The 24,615-nt window shown below is 33.4% G+C and overlaps 11 protein-coding genes across 17 annotated transcripts; 7 read left to right on the forward strand and 4 right to left on the reverse strand.

Annotated features, from left to right (window-relative positions):
- The first annotated feature begins 131 nt into the window (after positions 1-131).
- On the forward strand, positions 132-3,008 carry LOC107368806 (homeobox protein rough-like). The gene is made up of 2 exons (XM_015936693.3): positions 132-2,404; positions 2,793-3,008. Exons 1-2 carry the CDS (start codon positions 2,250-2,252, stop codon positions 2,983-2,985), a joined length of 348 nt encoding a protein of 115 aa, XP_015792179.2. The 5' UTR covers positions 132-2,249; the 3' UTR covers positions 2,986-3,008.
- A 1,647-nt stretch (positions 3,009-4,655) lies between these two features.
- LOC107368679 (uncharacterized) lies at positions 4,656-6,177 on the forward strand. 2 transcript variants are annotated; one of them, XM_015936550.3, is made up of 4 exons: positions 4,656-4,850; positions 5,249-5,346; positions 5,433-5,808; positions 5,897-6,177. In XM_015936550.3, exons 1-4 carry the CDS (start codon positions 4,770-4,772, stop codon positions 5,933-5,935), a joined length of 594 nt encoding a protein of 197 aa, XP_015792036.2. In that variant the 5' UTR covers positions 4,656-4,769; the 3' UTR covers positions 5,936-6,177. The 2 variants fall into 2 exon arrangements, with proteins under 2 accessions (XP_015792036.2, XP_015792037.2); XM_015936551.2 differs by having other exon boundaries at positions 4,656-4,772.
- Positions 6,178-6,647: 470 nt separating this feature from the next.
- RpL30 (ribosomal protein L30) lies at positions 6,648-7,189 on the forward strand. The gene is made up of 2 exons (XM_015936555.3): positions 6,648-6,695; positions 6,784-7,189. Exon 2 carries the CDS (start codon positions 6,805-6,807, stop codon positions 7,150-7,152), a length of 348 nt encoding a protein of 115 aa, XP_015792041.1. The 5' UTR covers positions 6,648-6,695; positions 6,784-6,804; the 3' UTR covers positions 7,153-7,189.
- A 483-nt stretch (positions 7,190-7,672) lies between these two features.
- Positions 7,673-11,033, reverse strand: TAF1B (TATA box-binding protein-associated factor RNA polymerase I subunit B). Its single transcript, XM_015936537.3, has 4 exons — positions 10,612-11,033; positions 8,614-10,525; positions 8,443-8,540; positions 7,673-8,382 (listed from the first exon to the last, which is right to left on the reverse strand). Exons 2-4 carry the CDS (start codon positions 10,416-10,418, stop codon positions 7,961-7,963), a joined length of 2,325 nt encoding a protein of 774 aa, XP_015792023.1. The 5' UTR covers positions 10,419-10,525; positions 10,612-11,033; the 3' UTR covers positions 7,673-7,960.
- A 196-nt stretch (positions 11,034-11,229) lies between these two features.
- On the forward strand, positions 11,230-11,815 carry Dhfr (dihydrofolate reductase). The gene has a single exon (XM_015936552.3). It carries the CDS (start codon positions 11,230-11,232, stop codon positions 11,779-11,781), a length of 552 nt encoding a protein of 183 aa, XP_015792038.1. The 3' UTR covers positions 11,782-11,815.
- LOC107368671 (integrator complex subunit 12) lies at positions 11,813-13,250 on the reverse strand. Its single transcript, XM_015936538.3, has 3 exons — positions 13,074-13,250; positions 12,907-12,981; positions 11,813-12,782 (listed from the first exon to the last, which is right to left on the reverse strand). The coding sequence occupies exons 1-3, from the start codon at positions 13,194-13,196 to the stop codon at positions 11,853-11,855; spliced, it is 1,128 nt and encodes a 375-aa protein (XP_015792024.1). The 5' UTR covers positions 13,197-13,250; the 3' UTR covers positions 11,813-11,852.
- LOC107368685 (phosphatidylinositol 4-phosphate 5-kinase type-1 alpha) lies at positions 13,234-18,845 on the forward strand. 6 transcript variants are annotated; one of them, XR_016199257.1, is made up of 11 exons: positions 13,267-13,408; positions 13,493-13,567; positions 13,649-14,200; positions 14,274-14,935; positions 15,080-15,212; positions 15,289-15,376; positions 15,927-16,061; positions 16,246-16,600; positions 17,123-17,292; positions 17,416-17,616; positions 17,709-18,845. XR_016199257.1 is itself a non-coding variant. In XM_089268341.1 (11 exons), exons 1-11 carry the CDS (start codon positions 13,406-13,408, stop codon positions 17,710-17,712), a joined length of 2,286 nt encoding a protein of 761 aa, XP_089124467.1. In that variant the 5' UTR covers positions 13,267-13,405; the 3' UTR covers positions 17,713-18,845. The 6 variants fall into 6 exon arrangements, 4 of the variants coding, with proteins under 4 accessions (XP_089124467.1, XP_089124466.1, XP_089124469.1 ...); XM_089268341.1 differs by having other exon boundaries at positions 17,416-17,524; XM_089268340.1 differs by having other exon boundaries at positions 17,416-17,513.
- LOC107368672 (dermonecrotic toxin SpeSicTox-betaIF1) lies at positions 17,602-19,288 on the reverse strand. The gene is made up of 3 exons (XM_015936539.3): positions 18,851-19,288; positions 18,093-18,594; positions 17,602-17,965 (listed from the first exon to the last, which is right to left on the reverse strand). Exons 1-3 carry the CDS (start codon positions 19,161-19,163, stop codon positions 17,671-17,673), a joined length of 1,110 nt encoding a protein of 369 aa, XP_015792025.1. The 5' UTR covers positions 19,164-19,288; the 3' UTR covers positions 17,602-17,670.
- Positions 19,289-20,529: 1,241 nt separating this feature from the next.
- Positions 20,530-21,550, forward strand: LOC107368647 (uncharacterized). Its single transcript, XM_015936513.3, has 3 exons — positions 20,530-20,764; positions 20,945-21,278; positions 21,356-21,550. The coding sequence occupies exons 1-3, from the start codon at positions 20,569-20,571 to the stop codon at positions 21,489-21,491; spliced, it is 666 nt and encodes a 221-aa protein (XP_015791999.3). The 5' UTR covers positions 20,530-20,568; the 3' UTR covers positions 21,492-21,550.
- Positions 21,492-22,952, reverse strand: LOC107368673 (dermonecrotic toxin StSicTox-betaIB1i-like). The gene is made up of 3 exons (XM_015936540.3): positions 22,517-22,952; positions 21,880-22,381; positions 21,492-21,803 (listed from the first exon to the last, which is right to left on the reverse strand). The coding sequence occupies exons 1-3, from the start codon at positions 22,809-22,811 to the stop codon at positions 21,509-21,511; spliced, it is 1,092 nt and encodes a 363-aa protein (XP_015792026.1). The 5' UTR covers positions 22,812-22,952; the 3' UTR covers positions 21,492-21,508.
- Positions 22,953-23,026: 74 nt separating this feature from the next.
- On the forward strand, positions 23,027-24,387 carry LOC107368677 (phosphatidylinositol 4-phosphate 5-kinase type-1 sktl-like). Its single transcript, XM_015936548.3, has 3 exons — positions 23,027-23,141; positions 23,223-23,774; positions 23,848-24,387. Exons 1-3 carry the CDS (start codon positions 23,139-23,141, stop codon positions 24,292-24,294), a joined length of 1,002 nt encoding a protein of 333 aa, XP_015792034.1. The 5' UTR covers positions 23,027-23,138; the 3' UTR covers positions 24,295-24,387.
- Positions 24,388-24,615: the final 228 nt, after the last annotated feature.

Genomic DNA, 24,615 nt, shown 5'->3' on the forward strand with positions numbered 1-24,615 from the left:
TAACTGGAACAGCATATATAACATATCCCGCCTATTATGATTACCGGCGACTTTTACCTTACTCAAATGGTAAGTTGTCTTTATTTGATGCATTCAATCAATCTGCAAATGAGAAATTAGAAAGTTATTAAAGTTGATGAAACATTGATGAACTTTTTAACTGCTAGACATAAATCAGAGGGATTAAAGTGTTGAAGCTAATTTTGAATATTAAAACATGCAAACGGTGATGAAAATGAATAAATTTGTTGACCTAGAATCTTAATCTCGACAATCTGTCAATGTTTTTAGCAAAGCTTATGATCTAGACATAAAATATGTAAAATAGTTTGATAAATGAGTGATGAAAGTGTTAACTATCAGTTAATAATCAAGTATGGATTGTTTATGAGGTGAAAAGTAATGAAACAAATGACCAAGAAAATGATTTGTATTGAAATATAGAGTCCATTAATTTTATAGCCAATTATTGCTTAAAACCATTAATTGTGACCCCTCATGATGATAGTGAAACTGGGGAAAGTAAAGGGAAGAATGATTAGTTTTAAGCTTAACCTACAAACAGTGATACAAATTGTAATGTCTTTTGTATACATCTTTGTATTTTGATGCTTACTGATCCCAAATACAATCGGAAGTGTTTACAGTTGTGTTCAATCAAGTGAATCAATAAAGACAATGATAAAGGTAAAAACAGTTTTGTTTCATCCACGGAAGCAAAGCAAAGGATGGATTTAATTTGCTGTTGAAACCTAGAGATACAAGAGTGAAAGGTTACTACTCTAGTTTTGTAGCGCTTTCAAAGTATGTGGATATTTTGTATCTCGGTTGAGGTCAACAAAGTTAAATGGACCAAAAGCAAAGTGCTGTGTTAAGAGGGTGCCAACCGGAACGAAGAGGGCAAGAAAGAGAGAGAAAAGAGAGAGAGAGAGAAAGAAAGAAAGGAAAGATGATGTAGGTATATGGGTTAAAGAAAGAAGACAAATTTCCGTTCGTGAGCCTAACACATAAAATTCATCCAACCCTTCAACTCAGCTAAAGTTAAGAGGTACTTATTACACTTAAACAAAACCTTTGGATCATCTTTTTATGTATAGACAAAGGAGACTAAATTTGAGGTAAGAGAAGATACGAAGTGAAATATTCAAATTTAGATCATTGTCATCCGGCTCTTTGGCCACGGTTCACTTTTTTGGTAGGATTACACTTCCGAGAGTTGGGATGAGTCCACACTAATCATCATTAACTCGGCAGAGCTAAATCAGTTCCGAATCATCGGAAATCTCATTGCTCTGCTTACCTTATGACCATCAATTAATCTTCCGGTTGTTTTCGCTTTCCTTTTCTCTTTCTTCTTTTACCATCGGTTACTCTTTTGGAAATGCTTTTTCCTTGTTCTTCCAGTCTTTTCAAATTATCATTGATTTACTGTGGTTACGCGAGGCCCAGTGTTTTGACCCATCAATTTTGATAGATCTTAATTGTCTCTCCTCCAAAATTTAAACTAGAGAAATCAATCAGCATAACAACACAATCAACCAGTAATTTGCGTCAAATTTGTAGAATTAAAAATTAGATGAACCTTGAAAAGAAACGGATGAAAAAGGTATTAGATAATATTCATGGGAATTGTGGTTTTAAATTAAATATCTGAAAAATGATTGACTGCTAAAAGGTGTCTTCAAGTTATGAATATTTAAATTGTATCATAAGGTTCATTGAATAATCAAAGTTAAAATAATATGCTTCAACTCATCGAGTTTACAGAAAACCTATCATTTTGTTTTTATGTGAAAAGTTTCTCACACCAGTCATCGATAGCACATTAATTGCCTTTTCTCATCTGCATCTTATGGAAGTTGATTTAAAATGAATCTGAATGTTGAAACAGACCTCGAGTGTCATCAAATAGATCTACAAATATTTGCTATAAAGTTAAATTTTTTCAAACTCTCTTGAATTCACATAGAATTGCTACAAACAGCTATTCTAACTGATTTATATATTAGATATAATTACCTCATGTATGCACTTGAATTGAGTACAATGTTGAAACTATTTTGGTAATAAACTGATGTTTCTGTTTCTATATTTTAGTTGAACAAGTCTGGAAATATATCCTTCCTCATCATCCCCACCATAACGGTCATCATCATAACAGTAGCAACAGCCTTGGTCCAATACGACAGAATCGTGGTCCTCGTCGACAGCGAACGACATTTACTCATGAACAGACTCTTCGACTGGAAATGGAATATCATGTTTGCGATTATATAAGTCGTGGTAAAAGGTTCCAACTTGCTGATTTACTGGATTTGACGGAGAATCAGATTAAAATTTGGTTCCAAAATAGGCGAGCTAAAGATAAAAGGATAGAGAAGGCTATTATGGAGCAACAATACAGGTAATTTGAGGTTTAATTAAGATAATACTTACTATTAATTATTTTATTATTTACAATCATTGAAGCAATAGAATAGAAAATTAATCACATAACTTTAATTAATAAAAGATTTGATTCTGTTGAGTCTGTAAGCACTTGTAAATAGAAAAACAATGTCAGCTGTAAGTTGAGATTGAAACATTGTTTTGATTTGAGAAAAGCATATCTCAAAGGCATTAATTGATATTTCGAGGTGATTTGGCGGCATAATTAAGCTAATACAGTACTGATGATGAACTTGATGACAGGTTTACAATTATTGTTGGTTGAATAAATTATAAAATTAATAGTAAAATGAAAAACCTTGAGTAACGTTAATTTTTTTGATTATCTTTTCTTTTCTATTCAGGCACATTACCGCTTCTAACATACCCAAACAGGTTAATTTATCAAACTGTTCAACTTGCAGTTACACTAAACACCAATTTGAATCGTCTATGGTCACAAATGGACCAGCCCAACCAGTTGATTGTGATGGTAAAAAATCAAGTCTGGTAACGGTGAAACACAAATTGAAAATTGAATCCTCGACCGATGAATAAAATATTAACTTTTTTGCCTTAAATCTATGATTTAACTATTTTTTGTCACTTATCTACCAAATAACAATAAGGTTTTGGATAATAATAATGATTTAATATAATCGTGTTGATTGTTTTTTGTACCCAGAGGTAGGAACTAAAGAAATCAAGAAATAGGTGAACAATTATTATGATAATTGCTGTATTATAGCGTGCAAATGGATTAACCTGTCGATGAAAGTTGGGCGAACAATCAAGGTTGAATTTTGTTAGACTGAAGATGTGTTAAAGATGACAAATTGAGACTTATTAAGTGTAAGGAAGGTGTGCCATTATTATGATTATTATTGCAATGATTTTCAATAGATTGATGGTGATGATGCATTTGGTGTTTGTAATGCTTACAGCTGCCATGGACTAATTTGGATCCTTTGGTAAAGTTATATAACAATCACAATAATAATATTTCGATATTTTCATTGCATTTTGTCTGACAATCCTCATTAATTCCAGGTTGTCACGCAAATAAGTTAAATGCCCAAGGTGTATATTAACATTTAATCGGTTGTGAACAATGTGCAAATAAATTGATCAAGTTTAAGAGTTAAATACGAATGGTCCAATGTATTGAATAATTAAATTCAAAATGTCCAAAAAATAAAAATCTTCTTTCATCTTTATGGACATTCAATCAAATTGAGACTTGAATCAATAAAACCAACTTCCATTGATCTATGATTTGCAAATGTCTATTTCAAGATGCATGTAAATTGAATGAAAGCTGAAATCAACTTAATTGATAGCAGTGATAAAACTAATGGTCCAAGATTACAGATTAATGGGATTTCACTGAAGTCCCTTAAAAGTTTACCCTTAGACGAGTCTGACAACTTTTACCAAGAATATTCAAATTATTGCACTTAACAGACAATTTCAATCAAACTCGGTTTGTACTTACATTTTGATTGAAAAGAGGGAAAATTTATCATAAATAATTTCTGGAAGTCTCGAGAATTATAATTAATTAATATAATGATATAATTATGATTTCCAGGATTATTGATAAGTCATTGACTATTGTAACTTAAACTGAATCAAATGTAACATTTGCTTTACTGATCATGTGTTCAAGGTTATTTGCACCGAACTGCTGTGAGTTTAGATTTCAATGCTATTTACAGAGAAGAAAATTATTACAGCTCTCTCAATCAATACAAGGAATTAAATTGCTATTTCATTGATGAGATCTGGTTCAATATAAGAATTAGTTAATAGTGCAACTCGTTCTTGACTTGCTCTCACTAGATTATCTAATTGATTATCAACCAACACGCATTAAAAACCTAAATATTGGATTTTTCATCCATCAAAATTTTTTATACACTTGTAAATATGATTAGATTTGACTAAAAATAGCAAATTCGGTAATTAAAATTAGTAGGAAATATTTCAAACCCAATGTTGTATCTTAAACAGGTGATTGAGTCAGACATCAACAAGGTAACCGTAGCTGTAAACCCGGTACAAGTGAACCAGATTGTTTGGTAAACAAAATAATCCTATCTTCTTCTATTTTAGCTATTTTTCTTGCTCTTGTTGCTATCAACAATCTGATTAATTATTCGGTTTCCATGTGAAAATTTTTCTATATATAAATGGATGAACAAGAGTCTGACTTATCCATACCACCTTCTCGGTTATCATTTAAAAAGTGGTTTCTACTCTCAACCGGAATCCTTCTAGCTGCAATTTCTATTCCTTTGTTGTTTAATACTGACAATTATATTAAACGTTTAAACAGTGAAATGGTGAGCATAAGATTGTTTAGTAAATCATTGTTGTGGCCATCAGTAACACTTGGCCTTTTGACATCTCAACGTGTTTTTGTAAGCCTTATAATTTTGTGTCATATTGATTTCTTTTGTTGTCTCTAGCTACTTTGGTTAAACCTTCATTTGCCCTGTGTTTAAAGATATTAATAATTGTTTCTCATTTACTGCCATTAATGACATTTTATACTTGAGTTATGCGATGCTTCTAGCATCCTAGCTTGTCAATTACACCTTTAACTATTCCAAAAAATATTAACCACTCGAAGTCATTTATTCCTTCCGGTTTACTCCTTTGTTTACCTAACCGTTCTATTTATTAGTATTTATGATTTACACGTTGATTTGTTCCATTCATTTACTAAACTATTAGTCCCTATTTTCTTTACCATTTTCCTCCATTTTTTATTGTTAGTAATAAACCTAAACTCACGTTGTTTATTTGGTTATTTCAGGCTTCTTCAATGACTGAAAATTGGAAAAATGCTGAAACTGTCTATGAATTCGAAGCTACCGACTTGGATGGTGCTCCAGTGTCCATGGATAAATACAAGTATGTTTTGTTTATCGTTATTTGTTGTATTCCTAAAAGCTCCATGACTTGTTACTCACCCCGTGATTTCATTTTTTTATTTTCAGAGACAAGGTTTTGATTGTGGTAAATGTTGCTACATACTGTGGCCTAACTCGAGCCAACTACGCTCAACTGAATGACATTTACAATGAATACAAGGATAGAGGTCTTGAAATTGCTGGATTTCCTTGTAACCAATTCGGTAATCAAGAACCTGGATGTTCCGTTGACATAAAGGAATTTTTGTTAAAAAATAAAGTTACATGGGATGTTTATGATAAAGTTGATGTAAATGGAAAAGATGCTCATCCTCTCTGGAAATGGCTGCAGCACAAGAAAGGAGGTTTCATCACTAACGGAATCAAATGGAATTTCACTAAATTCTTGATTGATCGTAAAGGAAATCCAGTTAAACGTTATGCTCCAACAGATGAGCCTAAGGTAATTGAATGCTCACTTCCTTCTGCATCAGCACTCTGCCTAGATTTCTCATATCATGTTGCTAATTTTTCTATTTTTTTCTCTCTAGACTTTCGTCACAGATATTGAGGCGGAATTGGCCAAATAATCAAACCCATACTCTGTCTATTAGCTGCGGCTTGGTCATTTGTAATCATGCATACATATTTACCCCATTTTTTGTTGCAGCACATTTCACCTTAAAATTATAAAACAAGAAATTTACTAGTTAAATGTAAAACTACCCAATATTCATAAAATTTAAAATATGCTGACAATTTATCGTTTAATTGTTCTAAAACAATGTTAAAATCTTTTCAATCTCTAATAAATGAATTAAAAACATTTAAATCGTAACTTTTAATTAATTCCAATTGCACTAGCAAGATTTAGGGCAGAACGGAAAAATGTTTGAAATGGTTTGATAAATTAATTTGACTGAACTTGTGGTTTTTTACCTTAGAATAGCAAAACTATAGCAGAATGGGATCAACTCTAAGCTTCATTGTTGAATTAAGGGATTTTATTATGACAGTCAACTTGAGTTTTTAATTAAAATCAGTGTAATTCAAATTTTGTTGACCTCAGTGTATTAATCATATTTGAAATAGCGTTTCATTCTTGATTATTGAAATTATCACGATTAATATTAACTGAGGAAAATCTAAGAGATATTGATTAGTTAAAGAATAGCTATTTACACTCTTTAGTCGAGCACTTCAATTTAAATTTAGCGCTAAAAATTCTCACTTGGAGGAGCTGCAGTAACTTTTGCTCGGAAACGGAAAAAACAAATTTGTGTGTTTCTGAATTCTGAATTAAGAGTCAATTTGATTTGTTCTTGTTTTGATAATTTTAATTGTTAACAGGTAAGTTTGCTAATTTTAATTAATTACTCCTTTTAATTATTGTTCTTTTGATCTAGTCTAACAGTATCTTCTTTATTTTCGTGTCTAGATAACATCAAACTTATTCAAAATGTCTGCCGCCGATAAGAAGTCCAAAAAGGCTATGGAGAGTATCAACTCCAGGCTAGCCTTAGTAATGAAAAGTGGAAAATATTCCATGGGATACAAGCAAACGTTGAAAACGTTACGATCAGGCAAAGCCAAATTAGTTATAATCGCAAATAACACACCTTCTCTAAGGAAAAGTCTAATCGAATACTACGCTATGTTGGCAAAAGCTGGAGTTCACCATTATTCTGGTAACAATATCGAGTTAGGAACAGCATGTGGTAAATACTTCAGAGTTTGTTCTCTTAGCATTACTGACCCTGGTGATTCTGATATTATTAAGAATGTGCCTGCTGAAGGTGGACAATAATTATGATTAAAGTTTTGCTGATTAACATTTATTTAAACGTTGTTTTGTGAAAATTTATTAACACTTGTCGCGGTCATGCCTTGTGCCTATTCTAGTATCATTCGCTTGATATATGTTCCAAATGTTTAGTTATAATAAATATACTGACAGAGAATTGATGAGTTGTGTTTACTCGACTATAGAGTTGATTTTGATCTTCGATCCTCGTTCAGGTTCTTTTCTACGAGATTTTAGTGAGGTTTCCTGTCAAAGCTTTAGTTTTGCCCTTTCAGTAATTGTAGATCACATTGACTAGTTTTTTAAATGAATTTGATGCTGACTATCATCTTCTCTTAAGCTTGTTTAGTTTTTAAATACCTTGAATTGAATGATAATCTATTTGAATCTATTTAAAGTTGATATTTGGTAAATAAATTTTGTACTTTAATGAACAGCATTGACAATAGGTTGATTGAAAATTATTTTCATATACTTTTTTCTGCATATTCATCAATTTTTGTCAAAATTTCACGCAACTTATTGGTAATTTTTGATTGTATTGTTAATACTCGGTAAATTAAACAAATTTCATTACATTTTACAAGTTGATATAAAAAATGAATTGATTTATGTTAGATCATGATTAGAGTCCATATTTAACTTATTATGGAATTTTTTGGAATCATTAGACGTTAATTTAACTGGAATTAATTGATTTAACTAAAAATTTGAAAATTATAACTGGAAGAGCGTTCATAACGTGAAATTCTGATTTTGAGTAATTTTGGACAACACTCCCCATCATCAATCTTATCGCACAAAACTTAATTCATGGTAAATCCTTGACCAAAGAATCCAATCTATTAATTATTGGTGCGAACATTTTTGGTGGCCGATTCAGGATGAATGAACCTAAATTTAGAAGCAGTTGCAATGGTTCAGGCCATTCCTCAATTGCTGTCTCCACTGCTATTTTTTTTGCTCGCGAATGTGCTTTGAGTTTATTAGCCTCGATGCCAACAAATTTATATCTTTCACTGAACAAATAATCGATTGATTTGTTCGTGAAATTTTCTTCAAAAATATGTGATGATCGGTTCAAAGCATTTAAACGACGTCTAACAAAACATTTAGCTTCGTACAAATGGTAAACTGTAAAAGGTGGTAGATCAATGGCGCAGCTATCAGTTTCGAATGATTGCCCCATAAGGCTGGATAAATTGCTTTTGAAGTCTTTAGTTAAAAAATAACCTGGAAACAGAAAACAAATTTCGGTGAAAAAATTAAAAACTAGAAGTCAACAAAACATACGTTTCGATCCAAATGAAGAGTCTATGCCGAACATAGCATTTGATATTTTGTCCCGATGTACACGAACAACTTCAATATCAAACACATTGAGAGCCAACCTGAAAGAGAAAGTGAGAAAAGATAAGTTTGATTCACATACATAATCTAAGTTATCATCAATATTAAACTTACGATGGGTTGATAGGCAAGTAATGGTGATTCATCAATTTCCATAAAACACGAGTGTGATCAAGCCAATCTTTCCAGATAAAAGAATCATGAAAATTTTCTCGGACGAAATCAGAAATTTGAAATTCAATTTCATTATTAAGAATGAATAATTTCTTAAGAACAACAACTATTGAACAAAAAGAATAAACATCATAACATGGGATAATTTTAGCCTTCTCGTCAATCTTGAATTGCGGAGAAGCTTTAGCTATAACTTTCCAGTCGATCACATTTGCTACTATATCTATCAATTGGAAGGGTAGATTTAGTTCAAAAATATGTCTCTTCAACATCTCAATAAAATTAGGATGAGGAAGATTTTGAATGAAGAGAAATTTCTTTAATGTCACTGTATTTCTTTCTAAGGCTTCAATATTCACAACTTTACGAGGGTGCAAAACGTTTACATCGCCACCAGGTAGAAGAATCCATTCTTCTGGAAGAACCTTTGGAGCATTGAAAAAGGTTAAATGACCCAAATTAATCCAATGGATTATATCACTTGCATGAATATTATAATTACAGATTCTGAATGCCAACAAAATAAATTGTAGAGTTTTGTGAATGGTCATTCGTTCCACCGTTATATCGTCGGTGTTTCGAAGTATAGCTGGACCGTTTTTGTCTTTGTTGACAATTTTTTTTATTAGCAAGCTTCTCTTTGTCATATCAGGTAGCTTTTCCTCCGTAAAACCAGCCTCATCGTCTTCAGATTGGCTATTATCAGCATCTCCATTAGTGAGTTTGCTTGATTTTCCATATTTTGCATCTAATTCATTGACTAAATCATGGAAATTACCACCCTTATCGAATGTCTCTAAAACATTTCTTATCTCCTTCTTTTTACTTTTGTATTTAGCTTTCCATTGACGAGGACCTTTTAATGAAAGACCATTATTATAATCCTCTAGTGTAGATTCAATAGATTCTGACTTGAAAAGGGATTCAGGCTCTGATACACCAATCGTTAACATGCTGGAAAAGTTTGAGCGTTCGTCAAGAGAAGGCTTCTTTTCATTTGCATGGAAGTCAATAGGATCATTACCATACATGAAATCAGCGGGCCCATCTGAGATATTATTGAAATTTAAATCAGTTTCCATTTCTAGGTTCAACTTTTCTTCAGGTTCAAAATTTTCATCAATGTCATCAAGTGAATCGGCAATATCAAGATTTTCAGTATGAGCGACAAGAGAATTGTTTTCAGGCTCACCAGTTTTTGGACTACCAGAGTGACTCCGATTTAGATCCCCGATAATAATGTTTCGTAGCAATTTAGTGTTTCCAACTTTTAAATCCTCTCTTGATTTATGAGTCAAACTTAAAGGCTTCGTTACTTTCTCGAGACCTTGATCTATTAGTTGAATATCTCTTAAATGGGAGGTAATATTGACTTTTGGTTTTGATTGCTCTCTTCTAGTAAAGGCGACTTCACATTTAGATAGATATTCAGCCCATAAACTGAATAGAACACATTTGAATTGAGGTCCAAGGTTTAATTTATCTTCCAATTGAGAGCATTGGTGAGCTAAAATAACGTTAAATGCTTCCATGGTGGTCCAGGGTGGGCCAGTATCAGCCGCTTTTCTTTTTGTGGTTTTATCTCGAACCTCTCGTAATGTACTGACCGCGCCATCGAAATGACTTACTTCAATAGTTAACCCAGTAACTTGAGTCGAACATACAGAACAATAATAAAGAGCATCGATCTCCTCAAATACTGTCGAACCACATTGTTTACAAGATTTTTTCTGTTTTCCATCCATATCCTATCTTGCTTGATCTTAACCAGCATGATCGATGATTTGTATTAATTAATTTTCCATTGAATTTAATGGTTAATCGAGCACAATTACAAAAAAATGTTATTGAACTAAAGAGAAACGAAAAAAATAAAGGTAAGAAGGCATTGCTTGAAATAAAATTTAAATAATTTGAAATGAATATCAGTGTACTCACCTTTTTTACATTAGAAGATCCAATAGTATATTGAAGCAATTATCAATCTCGACAATAAAAGTCAATTCCAATGATTTAATACAAAATTGGTAGAGTATCTGGTAACACACACCTTTTTACCATTCCTAGAAGGTAAGAAAAGATGTTTACATTGAGTGAGCGAGGCAAGCGAAACATGCTTTTGGTTTAAACAAATCTCAAAGAGAGTTTATAAAGCTTATTATAGCCGAGAATCCAAAGAAAACTATGGCTGAGGTTAAAAATAAGCCTGTAAAATAAACAAAAATCAGAGAAAAGTGGAAAAATCTTTTCCAGGTCATGACTAATGATTAAAGAAAATTAGATGAACTATCAAGAAATAAAAACAAGATAGGAATAAGGATAATAGGCCAATGTCTAATATTGAGGAATATCCACAAAGAGTATAACTCTTTGGATATCCATGAAACAAGACCGATTCTGAGCAAATCTTCAGAGGGCGGCACCAACAACGCCGAGAAAATAACAATTTCCTACACAAAGTAAATAAAATTCCTCTCGTTATAAAGACATTGAGCTAGTATTTTTTTAAGATTAAAGTGTAAATTTTGTTTATTAATTTTTAACGTAATTAGTGAAATGGCCATAAGAAATTTCTCTGTTATCGCTGCTGCTTGTGAAAATTTTGGTATAGGTGTAAATAATAAATTACCATGGCGCCTTAAAAATGAGATGAATTATTTTACTCGGATCACCAGCTCAACTCAGGATAATTCCAAACGCAATGTTGTTATCATGGGTAAAAATACTTGGCTTTCGATTCCTGAGAAGTATAGACCTTTAGAAGGAAGAATTAACTTCGTTGTCAGTCGTTCAATCAAAGATAAACCTGATAAATTAGATGGTTTATTCAAGGATTTACAAACAGCCTTAGAAGCCGCATCAAGCTCAGATAAAGTGGAAAACATATTCATTATCGGAGGAGAGCAAGTTTATCGAGAATCTTTGAATTTTCCAGAATGCCATAAAATTTATCTAACTATTATTGATGCTAAATTTGACTGTGACACATTCTTTCCAAAATTTGATGAGCAGTTATTCAAAGAAATTGATGAACTTGGTGTTTCTAAGGAAATTCAAGAAGAGAACGGCTTGAAATACACTTTTCATGTTTATGAACGCCAAAAATAAACAAAAATAACATTGTTAAAAAATTTGAAAATAATTTGGAATTTGCTTTAATCCTTTTTTGACATAGTTTGTTATTTACTAGTTGATAGCATTTTTTTATTTGCTGCTTTCTTCTTCATCTGAGCAATTCTTTTGTCAGCTTTCGATAAATTAGCAGAAGTTGTTGATGGGACTGATGAACTTGTCGAGTTGGTGGTTGATGAAGATGATGATATTGATGCATTTAAATTAAATGGAGGTATGGATGACGATGATGATGATGATGTTATTGATGGATTGCTATTAACTGTGCTTGGAGATGAGACACAAGGGGATGATGTATTGCGACTAAGATTAGCAGCTAGACCAGCTAAACCAATTGGTTTGGTGGGTGTAGTTGGATTTTGATTAACAGGACCACTTGAGCCAGGTGATTGGGGAATTTTAATCTCCACCCTTTTAAAGGGTTGCATGATATTACTGGTGACAGTTGATGACGAGTGACTTTCAGCAGCTTTTGCCTTTATCAATTGAAAGGCCGTTTCACGGCCACTGTTCACAGCTGATTGAAAAGATGCAGAGCTTGTTAAAATAGGACTTTTATTATTTGCTCTAGCACTCTTTTTCGACGCTTTTTCCATATTTTTAGTACACTTGGCACAATACCAAACATTTCTTGGATCGCTAACATCTCTGTCAGTTATTGGGGGTTTATGACACTCTTGATGGTACAAATTATGACATTCTGAGCACTCAACAGGTTGATTACCAGGAGAAAAATCTAATTGTTTGCATACAATACAAGCGAGACCCATTTCGAGAGCGAAGTCGCCGACATCAGTAGATTCATCCTCGATGTCAGTAGCATCTGAATCTTCTTCTTTATTTACTTTTAATATAGGCTCTTCTGGAGTAATCTGAGGTGGAGAACTTTTTAATTTTACCGGTTCAGGACTGGGATTGCGTGATGATGGTGACGAGTGTGATTTATTTTTCTTTGCTTTTACTATGGCAGGAAGAGGCTTTAACAACATTAATTGAAAAAGAAAATCGAATAGAAAGAATAAAGAAAATGATTAGTTTGAGCAAAAAATTTAATCACATAGAATTTTGAAAGTTTTCGTTTAAAAATAATAAAAAACTTACCTTGGCCGGTCTCTTTTGGGGCTCTTTAATCTTACTCTCAGATGGCTTAATAGAATCGATTGTAACATTTTTATCCTGAGAGAAAAAGATGAAAATAAATTACCTATTATTATACAGAAATGAAGCAAATTAGGATTAGATAACAAAAAATCTTGATAATGACTTACAGTTTTAAGAGCTAGATATTCATCTAGGAGACTTTTTAATTGGTCAGTAGATGACTTTGAAGTAGAATGAAGAAGCGAAATAGCTTTACAAAACAATGGAGCAAATTCCGTATTGCTGGACATTTGAAGATAAAGTGAGAAAACACAGAATAACTCAGCAACATCAGCTTTGACATTAAACTAAACTAATACTCCAAAGGATTCCTTTCACAGGAAGCCAGACAGTGACAATCATCACGCATTCTCCTGCTCAAAGAGTAGCGCCTTGCAGGGGTAGATGCTTTAACTATCTTTCGCTCGGTTAAGTCAAGTCTATATACACAATCTCTTTGATGGTAAGTAAATTGAGTTTTTGTTATTTATTTTCCTGATTAGTTCACTTGCTAATTATTTTTTTCATTTTTCTTGCTACCTGATAGGCTAACAACCAACAATCACCTCCATCGCCTACTCCACCATCACCAACCATCGAGCTTCAGCCGATGGACCAAATGGTAAGTATCCGTTTTGCCTTTACAAACTGGCTATAGATGATGTGTTTATACTTTTATTTTCTTTTTCAAATTTGTTAAAAGGTTTCTGATGAACAGGCAACAGGAGCCATCAATGGACCTAAGACTCCTCAAAATCAAACATTTCCCACCCTTGATCGTAGAAGGACCTTTCAAGAAAGGAAAATTGGTCACCGACGTGTTGATGAGACAGGACAAGTGACTTACAAAAAAATTGAAACAAGTCAAATTTGTGGTTCAATACAGTTAGGTATTGGTTATGCCGTTGGTAGTATTGCTTCGAAACCCGAGAGGGACTTATTAATGCAAGATTTTGCTATGGTCGAGACAACGTCATTCCCAGCATCAGGAAGTAATATTACACCAGCTCATCATTTTACTGACTTCAAATTTAAAGCCTATGCTCCAGTGGCATTCCGTTATTTTCGCGATCTCTTTGGTATTGCACCCGAAGATTTCCTTCTCTCTGTTTGTAATGAACCTATGAGAGAGCTCTCAAATCCCGGTGCTTCTGGAAGTGTCTTTTACATAACAGCTGACGATGAATTTATTATCAAAACAGTTCAACATAAAGAAGCTGAGTTTCTTCAAACACTTCTCCCTGGTTATTATATGGTAAGTTCACCTTTATTTCCAAGAGGTGCTGGGTGGTGGATGATATTGATAACTTTTATTTCTTCTCTTTCAGAATCTTAATCAAAATCCTCGAACTTTATTGCCGAAATTTTTTGGTCTTTATTGTTATATTTGTAGGGGCAAAAATGTTAGAGTGTGTGTAATGAACAATTTACTACCATCATTTATTAAATTGCATCAAAAGTATGATTTGAAGGGCTCAACATTTAAAAGAAAAGCTAACAAATCCGAAAAAAGAAAAGGATCACCAACTTTCAAAGATCTAGATTTTTTGGATCATCATCCAGAAGGATTATATTTGGAAGCGGAAACTTATAGTGCGCTTATGAAAACCATTAACAGAGATTGTCGAGTTCTAGAAAGCTTTAAAATAATGGATTACTCCCTTCTAGTTGGTATTCACAATTTAGATCAAGCCAATAGAGAAAATAAAGAGCGAATCCGTGACAAGATGGCTTCAGTTGCCGCAGAAGCTGCTGCAGCGGCCCGTGGACGAGGTATAAGTGATATGAATACCGCTGGTAGTGATGATCTTAGCGAAAATGAAGATAAATTAGGTGATTTTAAACCAATTGGTGGTTCTAATGGGGATGGTAAAGCATCCAACCTCGCTAGAAGTAAATCCATAAATCGTCAGAGACTTGCAGCTTACTCAACTGCTATGGAATCAATTCAAGCTGAAACTGAGCCGATTGATGAAGAAGAGGATGTTCCGTAAGCACGAAACTTACACTTATTATATTATTTCATATTTTCTTCTTTTTACTCACCAGAGTATTTCAACCATTACATTTAATTTGTTAATTTATGATTAATCATTTTATCTTTTTATCTCTCTTTATATTTCTCTTCAAACAGGGCTGGTGGTATACCAGCTAGGAACAACAAAGGAGAAAGATTACTCCTCTTCATGGGTATTATCGATATTCTTCAAAGTTATAGATTAAAAAAGAGATTAGAACACACTGTCAAGTCTATAATAACCGATGGGGTAAGCATATAAAAATTATATTATATTATAAATGCTAATCGATGTAATTCTCGTCTCTGTCTTTCCTCTTTTACAGGATACAATATCTGTCCATCGACCAAATTTCTATGCTCGAAGATTTCAAGATTTCTGTGCTGATAAAGTGTTTAAAAAGATACCATCACGTAAGTATTATAGTCACAACACGGGTTTAAGTATTAGGGTGTAAGATTCGTAAATTGACTCTCCTCACCTCTGTATCTTTGTCTATTCGTGTCGTAACTAACCTTAACTCAAAAGTGGATTTACCAGAAATCAAAGGGCCTCATCGAAAATTTCGTACCTTGGTGTCTAGCTATATGGGTATGAGAGATATCATGATAACCACATCATGATCATGTTTACCACACTTAGAATTTTAATTATATTTACAAATCACTTGCTTGATTTTGGTTGACTTTTTTCGTTCGATTCTTTTGATTCTCTTAATCATCATTTTCTTCATTTAATTTTCACCCTAAATGCGTGTTTTCAAATCTATTTACTATTTTATTTTATCATCATAATCTATTTTTCATATTTTGTTCATGTCTATTGTCAAATTACCTTTTATCGTTTTCTTTACTCATTCAAATGTACTAATTGTTAATATCAAATGATCGTCTAATCATGTTCTTCGTCTGTCTTCTTTGTCTTTCCCTTTTCCCCTCCTCATGTCTTTTTTCATCTTTGTAGCTCTCAAGCATTCACCGTCTAAAAGGAAGAATACCTTCCAAAGATTCCAAAAATCATCCACATCAGAACAAGCTGAGATTAACAAACCAATTAGCCAAGTATCCTCCATTGAATCATCATCTAAAGACGTTCCTAGTACGGTTATGTTTATAACTAGTCTGTGATATTTTACCTTTAATTTGCATTTGTTTCCTTTCTCAAGATGCAATATAATAATTAGCTATCTATCAGGGAAAATCTCAATCAAAAAATTATCTAATTTAATGTTTTGCTCGAAAGTGATATAATTATCGTCAATGTATTGATCTCTGTTCATCAGGCACAACGACACCAGGTTCAAAGCCAACCATTCAAGCTCCTGCTATAATATCACAACAGCAAAGTGCACGATTCATGCTGACAAATCCCATTGTTTCAAGTGTTTCTGCTGCCGCTGCCGAAGCTGCTGCCGCTGCTGCTTCCTCCTCCCTCACAGCTACAGCCAGTTCCACTGCTACCACTGCAAGTATCACCGAAAGCTCATCATCACCAGCGTCAACCACATCGTCACCAACTAACTCTTCCCGACACAAATTACCCATCGAATCATCTCCAAGTTTGAGGACCGTGGTAATTAAACAAGCTGCTACTAGACAAAGTATTAGTATCGTTGAAAAGGGTGAAGCACCCACCAGGTATGTGTGCCTCTAACCTCTTCAAACGCTTTCATTGTTCTTCATTATGTTATGAATCCAGAAAAGCTAAATCGTTACGGCTAAAGCTCAGTATACTTCTAAGAGTTTTATATAAAAGAACTAGTTTATTTAACAAATTTTGTTCAAATCATTTGCCGTCTCTAGTTCGAAAGGTTTTAACACTAAATAATTTCAATTGACTGAATAAATTTTAGATAACACAGGTTTTCACACTTCATTCAATTTAATTTTAATCATAACATTCTTCTATATTTTTTCTGAATTGGTTGAAAAAACATCTGATTGTTATAAAATCACTTGCAAGATAAAAAGCTCTGCCGTCAATAATCATTGATCCCAATTATCAGACATAACACAAAAATACCATGATCTGGTTTCTTCTCTATCATGAACAATGAACACTTTTTCAGATACTGTTTTAATTTAATTCATCATTTACAGGTTATTTTCTGATTTTGTTAACAGTTGTAAATCAATTCTTTTTTCTTTTCATTCTTTCAGCGTTACATCAATTAATTTACAAACCGATAGTAATAGCAGTGTCACCTCTGGCATTGGGTCAACCTCACGGACTCTGACATGGACACCACCATTGAGTGTGGAACGAAGCACACCAACCAACACTGAAGGAACACCATCCTTGACAGAATCAAGTGAAAGCAGTGATATTGGTACATTCAATATGAATTTATTGTCAATTTTTGAATGATGTTATTTGAAACTAATCAATATTTTTTTCTTTTTTCTTTTCGCCCTAAAAACCACAACAAATTTTTACTCATTTGTGAATCCAGTAATGCCCACAACTCCACTCCGTAGTATTAGCAGAAGGTCTCATACATCAACTCACTCAACTGATTCAGGTGGAGATGCTTTCGCTGACGAAGAAATGGCAAGTAATAGGTTGGTCCAAGTGTCGAAATTTTGATTTATCTATTTGAAAAAATTTTTAAACTTGGAATTATGTAAATCGAATCAAAGAGCTGGTTAAAAATGTATTTACTGAAATATGAAACATTTTGAAAGTCGATGCTTATTTCATTTATAATTTATTTTATTGTTCTTACTGATGAATTATGATAAATAGGTAAACGGAGGAAAACAAAATCTCTTAAATATTTGGTAAATGATGTCAACATATCTGCAGCGCTTGTTACTACTCTTAAACTGACTGGTTGCATGTCATTGGCACTTGGAGCTGGTTTCTCTTCAGGATCTGATTGAAGTCTTTCCCATGGATCGTCTTCTTGTGTGGCTAATCTGTATTTAAATCTGAAGTTGGGTTCTTTAATTATTGTGTAAAGCCTCTCTGGATGATTGGTTATAATCCCATCAACACCAAATCTATCAAATCGAGAAGCAAAGGAATAAGGAGAAGCAGAATAAAACGAAACAATGTTGAAAATTAATATCAAAAATAGAAAGAGATAAAAAAATTCGGTTTCAAAAAGTGTTCAATTATTAAGCTTACTTGAGAGAAGCTCTGAGATTATGATGAAAATCAATTGTCCAATGATAAACTTTGTCAATCACTGGATCTGGAACCATACCGCTCCTCAAATCTCTTTTAGATACAACTTCATTCAACCTCCCAAGATTGTAAAACGGTGAAATGCAGTTTGAGCAACCATCTCCAAGCCAAATATTTTTAACAATCTCAATCCGTTGCCACATTGCAATTACATCTGAAACTTTATCGTTCATACCAACATCCCAACCGATTTTACTATTTAAATGGTCCATTTCACTGCTTTCCAATTCATTTTGAAATCCAAGCACAAAATCATAATCATAAACATGACCAATGGACAAGAGAAGCTTAATTTTAGATGTTGTTTTTCCAAATTCAAATAGATTTGAAACCACTTTTTGAGCTAAATCACTTCCAGCGTTGGCCTTGACAGAGGCAGGTAATGATGAAATTTTGAGGTCAAGAAACAGTAGAGCCAATTGTTTTTTGTAATTTGGATTCTCTGATGAACAAAAACACAACAAGTAAACACATGAGAATATTATTAGCAACATTGTCAACCATGGGAATCAAGGTATTGTAAAAAACGTAAAATACTTGTCAACATCCATCATTAAAACTCACTTCATCTCTCCAAAATTGACTTGATTATTGGATAAATTAGATTTATTGAAATTTGCAAAATTTGTAGTCTTTACTGAATTGAAATTTTTTAGGTGTGACTAAAAAGAAAATTAAATTTAAAATAATTGATTTACCTGGTTTTGTTATTTCACGGACGTGAGCGAGATAGGTTTCAATATCTTCTCGCTCAGTACAATGACGAAAACAATCACATGGATATCCATGGAAAGTGTACAACGCTGTTCCGTTGAGTGAAAAAGAAACATCCGCTTCAATGGCATTGGCACCGCGACTTAAATAAGTATCAATCTCTTTGATTGAGTTAACCATATGAGCAATGTTGTAAAGAGGTCTTTCACTGTTCACAGCCCCATGAATCACGGGTAACAGGGCTGCTAAGATGATTAAAAGCACTGGGCAAAAGTTTAAAAAATAATTTGTTGTCATAACAATTGGTGGTTAAAAGTTTCACAAAAAATGATGAAATGAATTTTCAAGTTCAAGTATTGACTAAAGTTGCAGGTTTTTTGATGCTTTCATTTGAAGGTTTGTTGTTTCCTTAAACAAATCAAAATTTCATCTGAGCTTTTTTAAAAAGATCCAAGATAAAAACAGGTAGAGACGGAAAAAATTCAGACAATCCCGATGAGAAAGGAAGATGAATTGAGGGAGAAGAAAAAAAGTAACAAGTTCCGCCTATTTCCTCTATCTTTCTTTCTCTCTCTTATTCAACATTATCATTATCATGATGATGATGATCATCACCACCACCAACAACAGCATCATGTTGTTGTTTGTAATCAACGAAACATCACCTTAATCTTTGCAAACTGCTATTCTTTACCCTCTTAGCATCTAATAACCTAAAGGTAACTTTTCCTCTTTCTCCTTCTTTCTCTCTCTTCTTGCAATTTAACCGCTCAGGGGTGGATCCTTACCTTTTCAAGTCAACAATTGTTAACAGCAAAATTCAGAGAAGTTCATTTTTTCTTACTTTTCTTTACTTTCTCACCGTGAGTTACATGTTTGTGTTTTGTTGTCTTGAGTAAGAAGCAAGAACAAAAAACATTTTACTCAATTTTGATTTATGATTTGAATATTTATTTAGATCAACATACAATTCAAAACACAGTTGATTCTTGATTAAGTTTATCGGTAAGGTTAGGTAGCGAGTGGTATTTTCCGGCCTGACCGATCTTTAAGCTTTTAAGTGGGCAAAACATTGAAAACAAAAGGGCAACAACTTTGACATTGAAACATGCCTTGAAAACAGCTAATCTTGATAACAGTTACTATCTAAACTAAACCTCCAAATGTAAGCCTTATAAAATGAGATTAAATGCTCATAAAATTTTGTTCAGATCGTAAGCATGACAGAGGATTGAGTAAAATCGCTAAATGATGATAAAATTTGAACATAAATTCGTAAATCTCCGTAAATCGTAGACTCTCCTCACCTCTGTATCTTTGTCTATTCGTGTCGTAACTAACCTTAACTCAAAAGTGGATTTACCAGAAATCAAAGGGCCTCATCGAAAATTTCGTACCTTGGTGTCTAGCTATATGGGTATGAGAGATATCATGATAACCCCATCATGATCCTGTTTACCACACTTAGAATTTTAATTATATTTACAAATCACTTGCTTAATTTTGGTTGACTTTTTTCTTTCGATCCTCTTGATTTTCTTAATCATCATTTTCTTCATTTAATTTTCACCCTAAATGCGTGTTTTCAAATCTATTTACTATTTTATTTTTCATCATCATTTATTCAATCTATTTTTATATTTTGTTCATGTCTATTGTCAAATTACCTTTTATCGTTTCCTTCACTCATTCAAATGTACTAATGTTCTTCGTTCGTCTTCTTTGTCTTTCCCTTTTCCCCTCCTCATTTTTTTCATCTCTAGCTCTCAAGCATTCACCGTCTAAAAGGAAGAATACCTTTCAAAGATTCCAAAAATCACTCACATCAGAACAAGCTGAGATTAACAAACCAATTAGCCAAGTATCCTCCATTGAATCATCATCTAAAGACGTTCCTAGTACGGTTATGTTTATTACTAGTCTGTGATATTTTACCCTTCATTTGCATTTGTTTCCTTTCTCAAGATGGAATATAATGATTAGTTATCAGGGAAAATCTCAATAAATCTCAATATATCCAATTTAATGTTTTACTAAGTTATATAATCATCGTCAATCTATTGATCTCTGTTCATCAGGCACAACGACATCAGGTTCAAAGCCAACCATTAAAGCTCCTGCTATAATATCACAACATCAAAGTGCACGATTCATGCTGACAAATCCCATTGTTTCTGCTGCCACTGCCGAAGCTGCTGCCGCTTCCTCCTCCCTCACAGCTACAGCCAATTCCACAACTGCACTCATCACCGAAAGCTCATCATCACCAGCGTCAACCACATCGTCACCAACTAACTCTTCCCGACACAAATCACCCCACGAAACATCTCCAAGTTTGAGGGCCGCGGTAATTAAAAAAGCTGCTAATAGACAAAATATTATTACCATTGAAAAGTATGAAGCACCCACCAGGTATGTGTACCTCTAATCCCTTCAAACACGTTCATTTTCTTCAAGTTTTACTATTTTAATTTGTTTATCATTCATAGGTTATTTTCTGATTTAGTCGATAGTTGTGGAACACCGACCAACACTGAAGGAACACCATCCTTGACAGAATCAACTGACTCAGGTGGAGTTGCTTTCACTGACGAAGAAATGGCAAGTAATAGGGGTAATAAGTAATAGGGTAATAATATAATTTATTTTATTGCTCTTACTGATGCATTGTGATAAATAGGTAACCGAAGGAAAACAAAATCTCTTAAATATTTTGTAAATGATATAAACATATCTGAAGCGCTTGTTACTACTCGCAAACTGACTGGTTGCAGTTCATTGGCACTTGGAGCTGGTTTCTCTTCCGGATCTGATTGGATTCTTTCCCATGGATCGTCTTCTTTTGTGGCTAATCTATATTTAAATCTGTAGTTGGGTTCTTTAATTATTGCAGAAAGCCTCTCTGGATGATTGGTTATGATTCCATCAACACCAAATCTAGCAAGGATAAAAGAAAGAAAAGAAGAAATAAAAATTTTGTTTTCAAAAAAGTGTGAAATTAGAGTGTGCTTACTTGAGAGAAGATCTCATATTATTATGAAAATCAATTGTCCAATGATAAACTTTATCAATCACTGGATCTGGAACCATACCGCTCCTCAAATCTCTTTGAGATACAACTTCATTCAACCTCCCGAGATTATAAAAAGGAGAAATGCAGTTTGAGCAACCATCTCCAAGCCAAATATTTTCAACAATCTCAATCCGTTGCCACATTGCAATTACATCAGAAATCTTGTCGTTCATACCAACATCCCAACCGATTTTATCATTTAGATGGTCCATTTTACTGCTTTCCAATTCATTTTGGAATCCCAGGACAAAATCATAATCAAAAACATGCCCAATGGACAATAGAAGCTTTATTTGTGATGTTGTTTTTCCATATTCAAATAAACTTGGCACCACTTTCCGGGCTAAATCGCTTCCAGCGTTGGCCTTGACAGAAGCAGGTAAGGAGGAAATCTTGAGGTCGAGAAAAAGAAGCACCAATTGTTTTTTGTAATTTGGATTGTCTGATTAACAAAAACACAAAAATTAATCACATGAGATTATTATCGTTAGGTATTTTAAGAAACGTAAAATACTTTTCAACCTTCATTAAAACTCACTTCATCTCTCCAAAATTAAATTTAAAATATTTTACTTACCTGGTTTTGTTATATCTCGGACGTGAGCTAGATAGGTTTCAATATCTTCTCGTTCAGTGCAGTGTCGGAAACAATCACAAGGATATCCATGAAAAGTGTAAAGTGCTGTTCCGTTTAGCGAAAAAGAAACATCCGCCTCGATTGCATTGGCACCGCGTTTCAAATAAAGATCAATCTCTTTGATGGAGTTAACCATGTGAGCAATGTTGTAAATCGGTCTCACAGCACCACGAATGATGGGTAACAGGGCTGCCAAAAGAATTGTTAAATAACAATTTGAAAAAAATAGTTTCATTGCTGTTGGTTTGTTGTTTCTTAAAACTTTTACAAAAGGTCCAAAACAGGTAAGGATTGACTAAAACCGAATGAGAAAGGAAGATGAGTTGAGGGAGAAGTCCTCAATCTCTCTTTCTCTCTATCATCACTAATCTGGTAACTTTTCCTCTTCTCCTTCTTTCTCTATTTCTTGTACTTTAACCCCTCAGGGTAAATCCTTTCTTTACCTCTCTGTCTCTCTGTTATTGTCAATAGATGGTGGCATTCACCGTCTAAAAGGAAGAATACCTACAAAAAAATTGAGACAAGTCAAATTTGTGGTTCAATACAGTTAGGTAAGTGATAAATGGTAAGTATCCGTTTTGCCTTTACAAACTGGCTATAGATGATGTGTTTATACTTTTATTTTCTTTTTCAAATTTGTTAAAAGGTTTCTGATGAACAGGCAACAGGAGCCATCAATGGACCTAAGACTCCTCAAAATCAAACATTTCCCACCCTTGATCGTAGAAGGACCTTTCAAGAAAGGAAAATTGGTCACCGACGTGTTGATGAGACAGGACAAGTGACTTACAAAAAAATTGAAACAAGTCAAATTTGTGGTTCAATACAGTTAGGTATTGGTTATGCCGTTGGTAGTATTGCTTCGAAACCCGAGAGGGACTTATTAATGCAAGATTTTGCTATGGTCGAGACAACGTCATTCCCAGCATCAGGAAGTAATATTACACCAGCTCATCATTTTACTGACTTCAAATTTAAAGCCTATGCTCCAGTGGCATTCCGTTATTTTCGCGATCTCTTTGGTATTGCACCCGAAGATTTCCTTCTCTCTGTTTGTAATGAACCTATGAGAGAGCTCTCAAATCCCGGTGCTTCTGGAAGTGTCTTTTACATAACAGCTGACGATGAATTTATTATCAAAACAGTTCAACATAAAGAAGCTGAGTTTCTTCAAACACTTCTCCCTGGTTATTATATGGTAAGTTCACCTTTATTTCCAAGAGGTGCTGGGTGGTGGATGATATTGATAACTTTTATTTCTTCTCTTTCAGAATCTTAATCAAAATCCTCGAACTTTATTGCCGAAATTTTTTGGTCTTTATTGTTATATTTGTAGGGGCAAAAATGTTAGAGTGTGTGTAATGAACAATTTACTACCATCATTTATTAAATTGCATCAAAAGTATGATTTGAAGGGCTCAACATTTAAAAGAAAAGCTAACAAATCCGAAAAAAGAAAAGGATCACCAACTTTCAAAGATCTAGATTTTTTGGATCATCATCCAGAAGGATTATATTTGGAAGCGGAAACTTATAGTGCGCTTATGAAAACCATTAACAGAGATTGTCGAGTTCTAGAAAGCTTTAAAATAATGGATTACTCTCTTCTAGTTGGTATTCTGGGCTATCAAGTTTCTATCCGAATGACAAAAAGAGAGAAATTCAAGAATCCCAAATGGAAACGAAATAAACTGATCACTAAACCATTAACTTCCTGATTGATTTTCACCTCCAAATAGCTGTTTAAGACATTAGAATCAACAAAAAATATTTTGTTTCTTTCACTCAACATGAATTTTTTTCACTTCTCATCTCATTGCTTTGCATAATTATTAACTTAAATGTTAAAAAAAAGGTCTCAACACAAATATATCAATGATTAAGATGTTAATGTTTAACCATTTAACCACGAGTCTTGAAATTTGATTTTGGTTAATGAATAAAAGCAACACCAATTGACCTGATTTGGTCCATAAGTTAACTTGTAATCAACTTGATAATATCATGAAGAGTCATTTTGTCAGTGGTTATTTACAATT

This window comes from Tetranychus urticae, chromosome 2, assembly GCF_039701765.1.
Source record: "Tetranychus urticae isolate SD_2017Ah chromosome 2, NJAU_TeUrti_SD_1.0, whole genome shotgun sequence".
Taxonomy (NCBI): Eukaryota; Metazoa; Arthropoda; class Arachnida; order Trombidiformes; family Tetranychidae; genus Tetranychus; species Tetranychus urticae.

What these genes read in the sequence shown, in the direction of transcription:
- LOC107368685 (XM_089268340.1), top strand. An exon ending in GATGAAGAAGAGGATGTTCC is followed by an intron (nt 14,936 to 15,079) that starts GTAAGCACGAAA and finishes CTCTTCAAACAG; the next exon opens with GGCTGGTGGTATACCAGCTA. An exon ending in GTTTAAAAAGATACCATCAC is followed by an intron (nt 15,377 to 15,926) that starts GTAAGTATTATA and finishes TCATCTTTGTAG; the next exon opens with CTCTCAAGCATTCACCGTCT.
- LOC107368677 (XM_015936548.3), top strand. An exon ending in TTCTCCCTGGTTATTATATG is followed by an intron (nt 23,775 to 23,847) that starts GTAAGTTCACCT and finishes CTTCTCTTTCAG; the next exon opens with AATCTTAATCAAAATCCTCG.
- LOC107368806 (XM_015936693.3), top strand. Translation starts at nt 2,250, where the DNA reads ATGGAATATCATGTTTGCGATTATATAAGTCGTGGTAAAAGGTTCCAA. An exon ending in ATTATGGAGCAACAATACAG is followed by an intron (nt 2,405 to 2,792) that starts GTAATTTGAGGT and finishes TTTTCTATTCAG; the next exon opens with GCACATTACCGCTTCTAACA.
- LOC107368679 (XM_015936550.3), top strand. Translation starts at nt 4,770, where the DNA reads ATGGTGAGCATAAGATTGTTTAGTAAATCATTGTTGTGGCCATCAGTA. An exon ending in TGACATCTCAACGTGTTTTT is followed by an intron (nt 4,851 to 5,248) that starts GTAAGCCTTATA and finishes TGGTTATTTCAG; the next exon opens with GCTTCTTCAATGACTGAAAA. An exon ending in GTGTCCATGGATAAATACAA is followed by an intron (nt 5,347 to 5,432) that starts GTATGTTTTGTT and finishes TTTTATTTTCAG; the next exon opens with AGACAAGGTTTTGATTGTGG.
- LOC107368673 (XM_015936540.3), bottom strand. Translation starts at nt 22,811, where the DNA reads ATGAAACTATTTTTTTCAAATTGTTATTTAACAATTCTTTTGGCAGCC. An exon ending in CCGAGATATAACAAAACCAG is followed by an intron (nt 22,382 to 22,516) that starts GTAAGTAAAATA and finishes TTTGTTAATCAG; the next exon opens with ACAATCCAAATTACAAAAAA. An exon ending in AATATGAGATCTTCTCTCAA is followed by an intron (nt 21,804 to 21,879) that starts GTAAGCACACTC and finishes TATCCTTGCTAG; the next exon opens with ATTTGGTGTTGATGGAATCA.
- LOC107368672 (XM_015936539.3), bottom strand. Translation starts at nt 19,163, where the DNA reads ATGACAACAAATTATTTTTTAAACTTTTGCCCAGTGCTTTTAATCATC. An exon ending in CCGTGAAATAACAAAACCAG is followed by an intron (nt 18,595 to 18,850) that starts GTAAATCAATTA and finishes TTTGTTCATCAG; the next exon opens with AGAATCCAAATTACAAAAAA. An exon ending in AATCTCAGAGCTTCTCTCAA is followed by an intron (nt 17,966 to 18,092) that starts GTAAGCTTAATA and finishes TCGATTTGATAG; the next exon opens with ATTTGGTGTTGATGGGATTA.
- LOC107368647 (XM_015936513.3), top strand. Translation starts at nt 20,569, where the DNA reads ATGTTCTTCGTTCGTCTTCTTTGTCTTTCCCTTTTCCCCTCCTCATTT. An exon ending in ATCATCTAAAGACGTTCCTA is followed by an intron (nt 20,765 to 20,944) that starts GTACGGTTATGT and finishes TCTGTTCATCAG; the next exon opens with GCACAACGACATCAGGTTCA. An exon ending in AAGTATGAAGCACCCACCAG is followed by an intron (nt 21,279 to 21,355) that starts GTATGTGTACCT and finishes TATCATTCATAG; the next exon opens with GTTATTTTCTGATTTAGTCG.
- Dhfr (XM_015936552.3), top strand. Translation starts at nt 11,230, where the DNA reads ATGGCCATAAGAAATTTCTCTGTTATCGCTGCTGCTTGTGAAAATTTT.
- LOC107368671 (XM_015936538.3), bottom strand. Translation starts at nt 13,196, where the DNA reads ATGTCCAGCAATACGGAATTTGCTCCATTGTTTTGTAAAGCTATTTCG. An exon ending in AATATCTAGCTCTTAAAACT is followed by an intron (nt 12,982 to 13,073) that starts GTAAGTCATTAT and finishes TTTTTCTCTCAG; the next exon opens with GATAAAAATGTTACAATCGA. An exon ending in CCCAAAAGAGACCGGCCAAG is followed by an intron (nt 12,783 to 12,906) that starts GTAAGTTTTTTA and finishes ATGTTGTTAAAG; the next exon opens with CCTCTTCCTGCCATAGTAAA.
- RpL30 (XM_015936555.3), top strand. Translation starts at nt 6,805, where the DNA reads ATGTCTGCCGCCGATAAGAAGTCCAAAAAGGCTATGGAGAGTATCAAC.
- TAF1B (XM_015936537.3), bottom strand. Translation starts at nt 10,418, where the DNA reads ATGGATGGAAAACAGAAAAAATCTTGTAAACAATGTGGTTCGACAGTA. An exon ending in TACTTGCCTATCAACCCATC is followed by an intron (nt 8,541 to 8,613) that starts GTAAGTTTAATA and finishes TTTCTCTTTCAG; the next exon opens with GTTGGCTCTCAATGTGTTTG. An exon ending in CTCTTCATTTGGATCGAAAC is followed by an intron (nt 8,383 to 8,442) that starts GTATGTTTTGTT and finishes TTCTGTTTCCAG; the next exon opens with GTTATTTTTTAACTAAAGAC.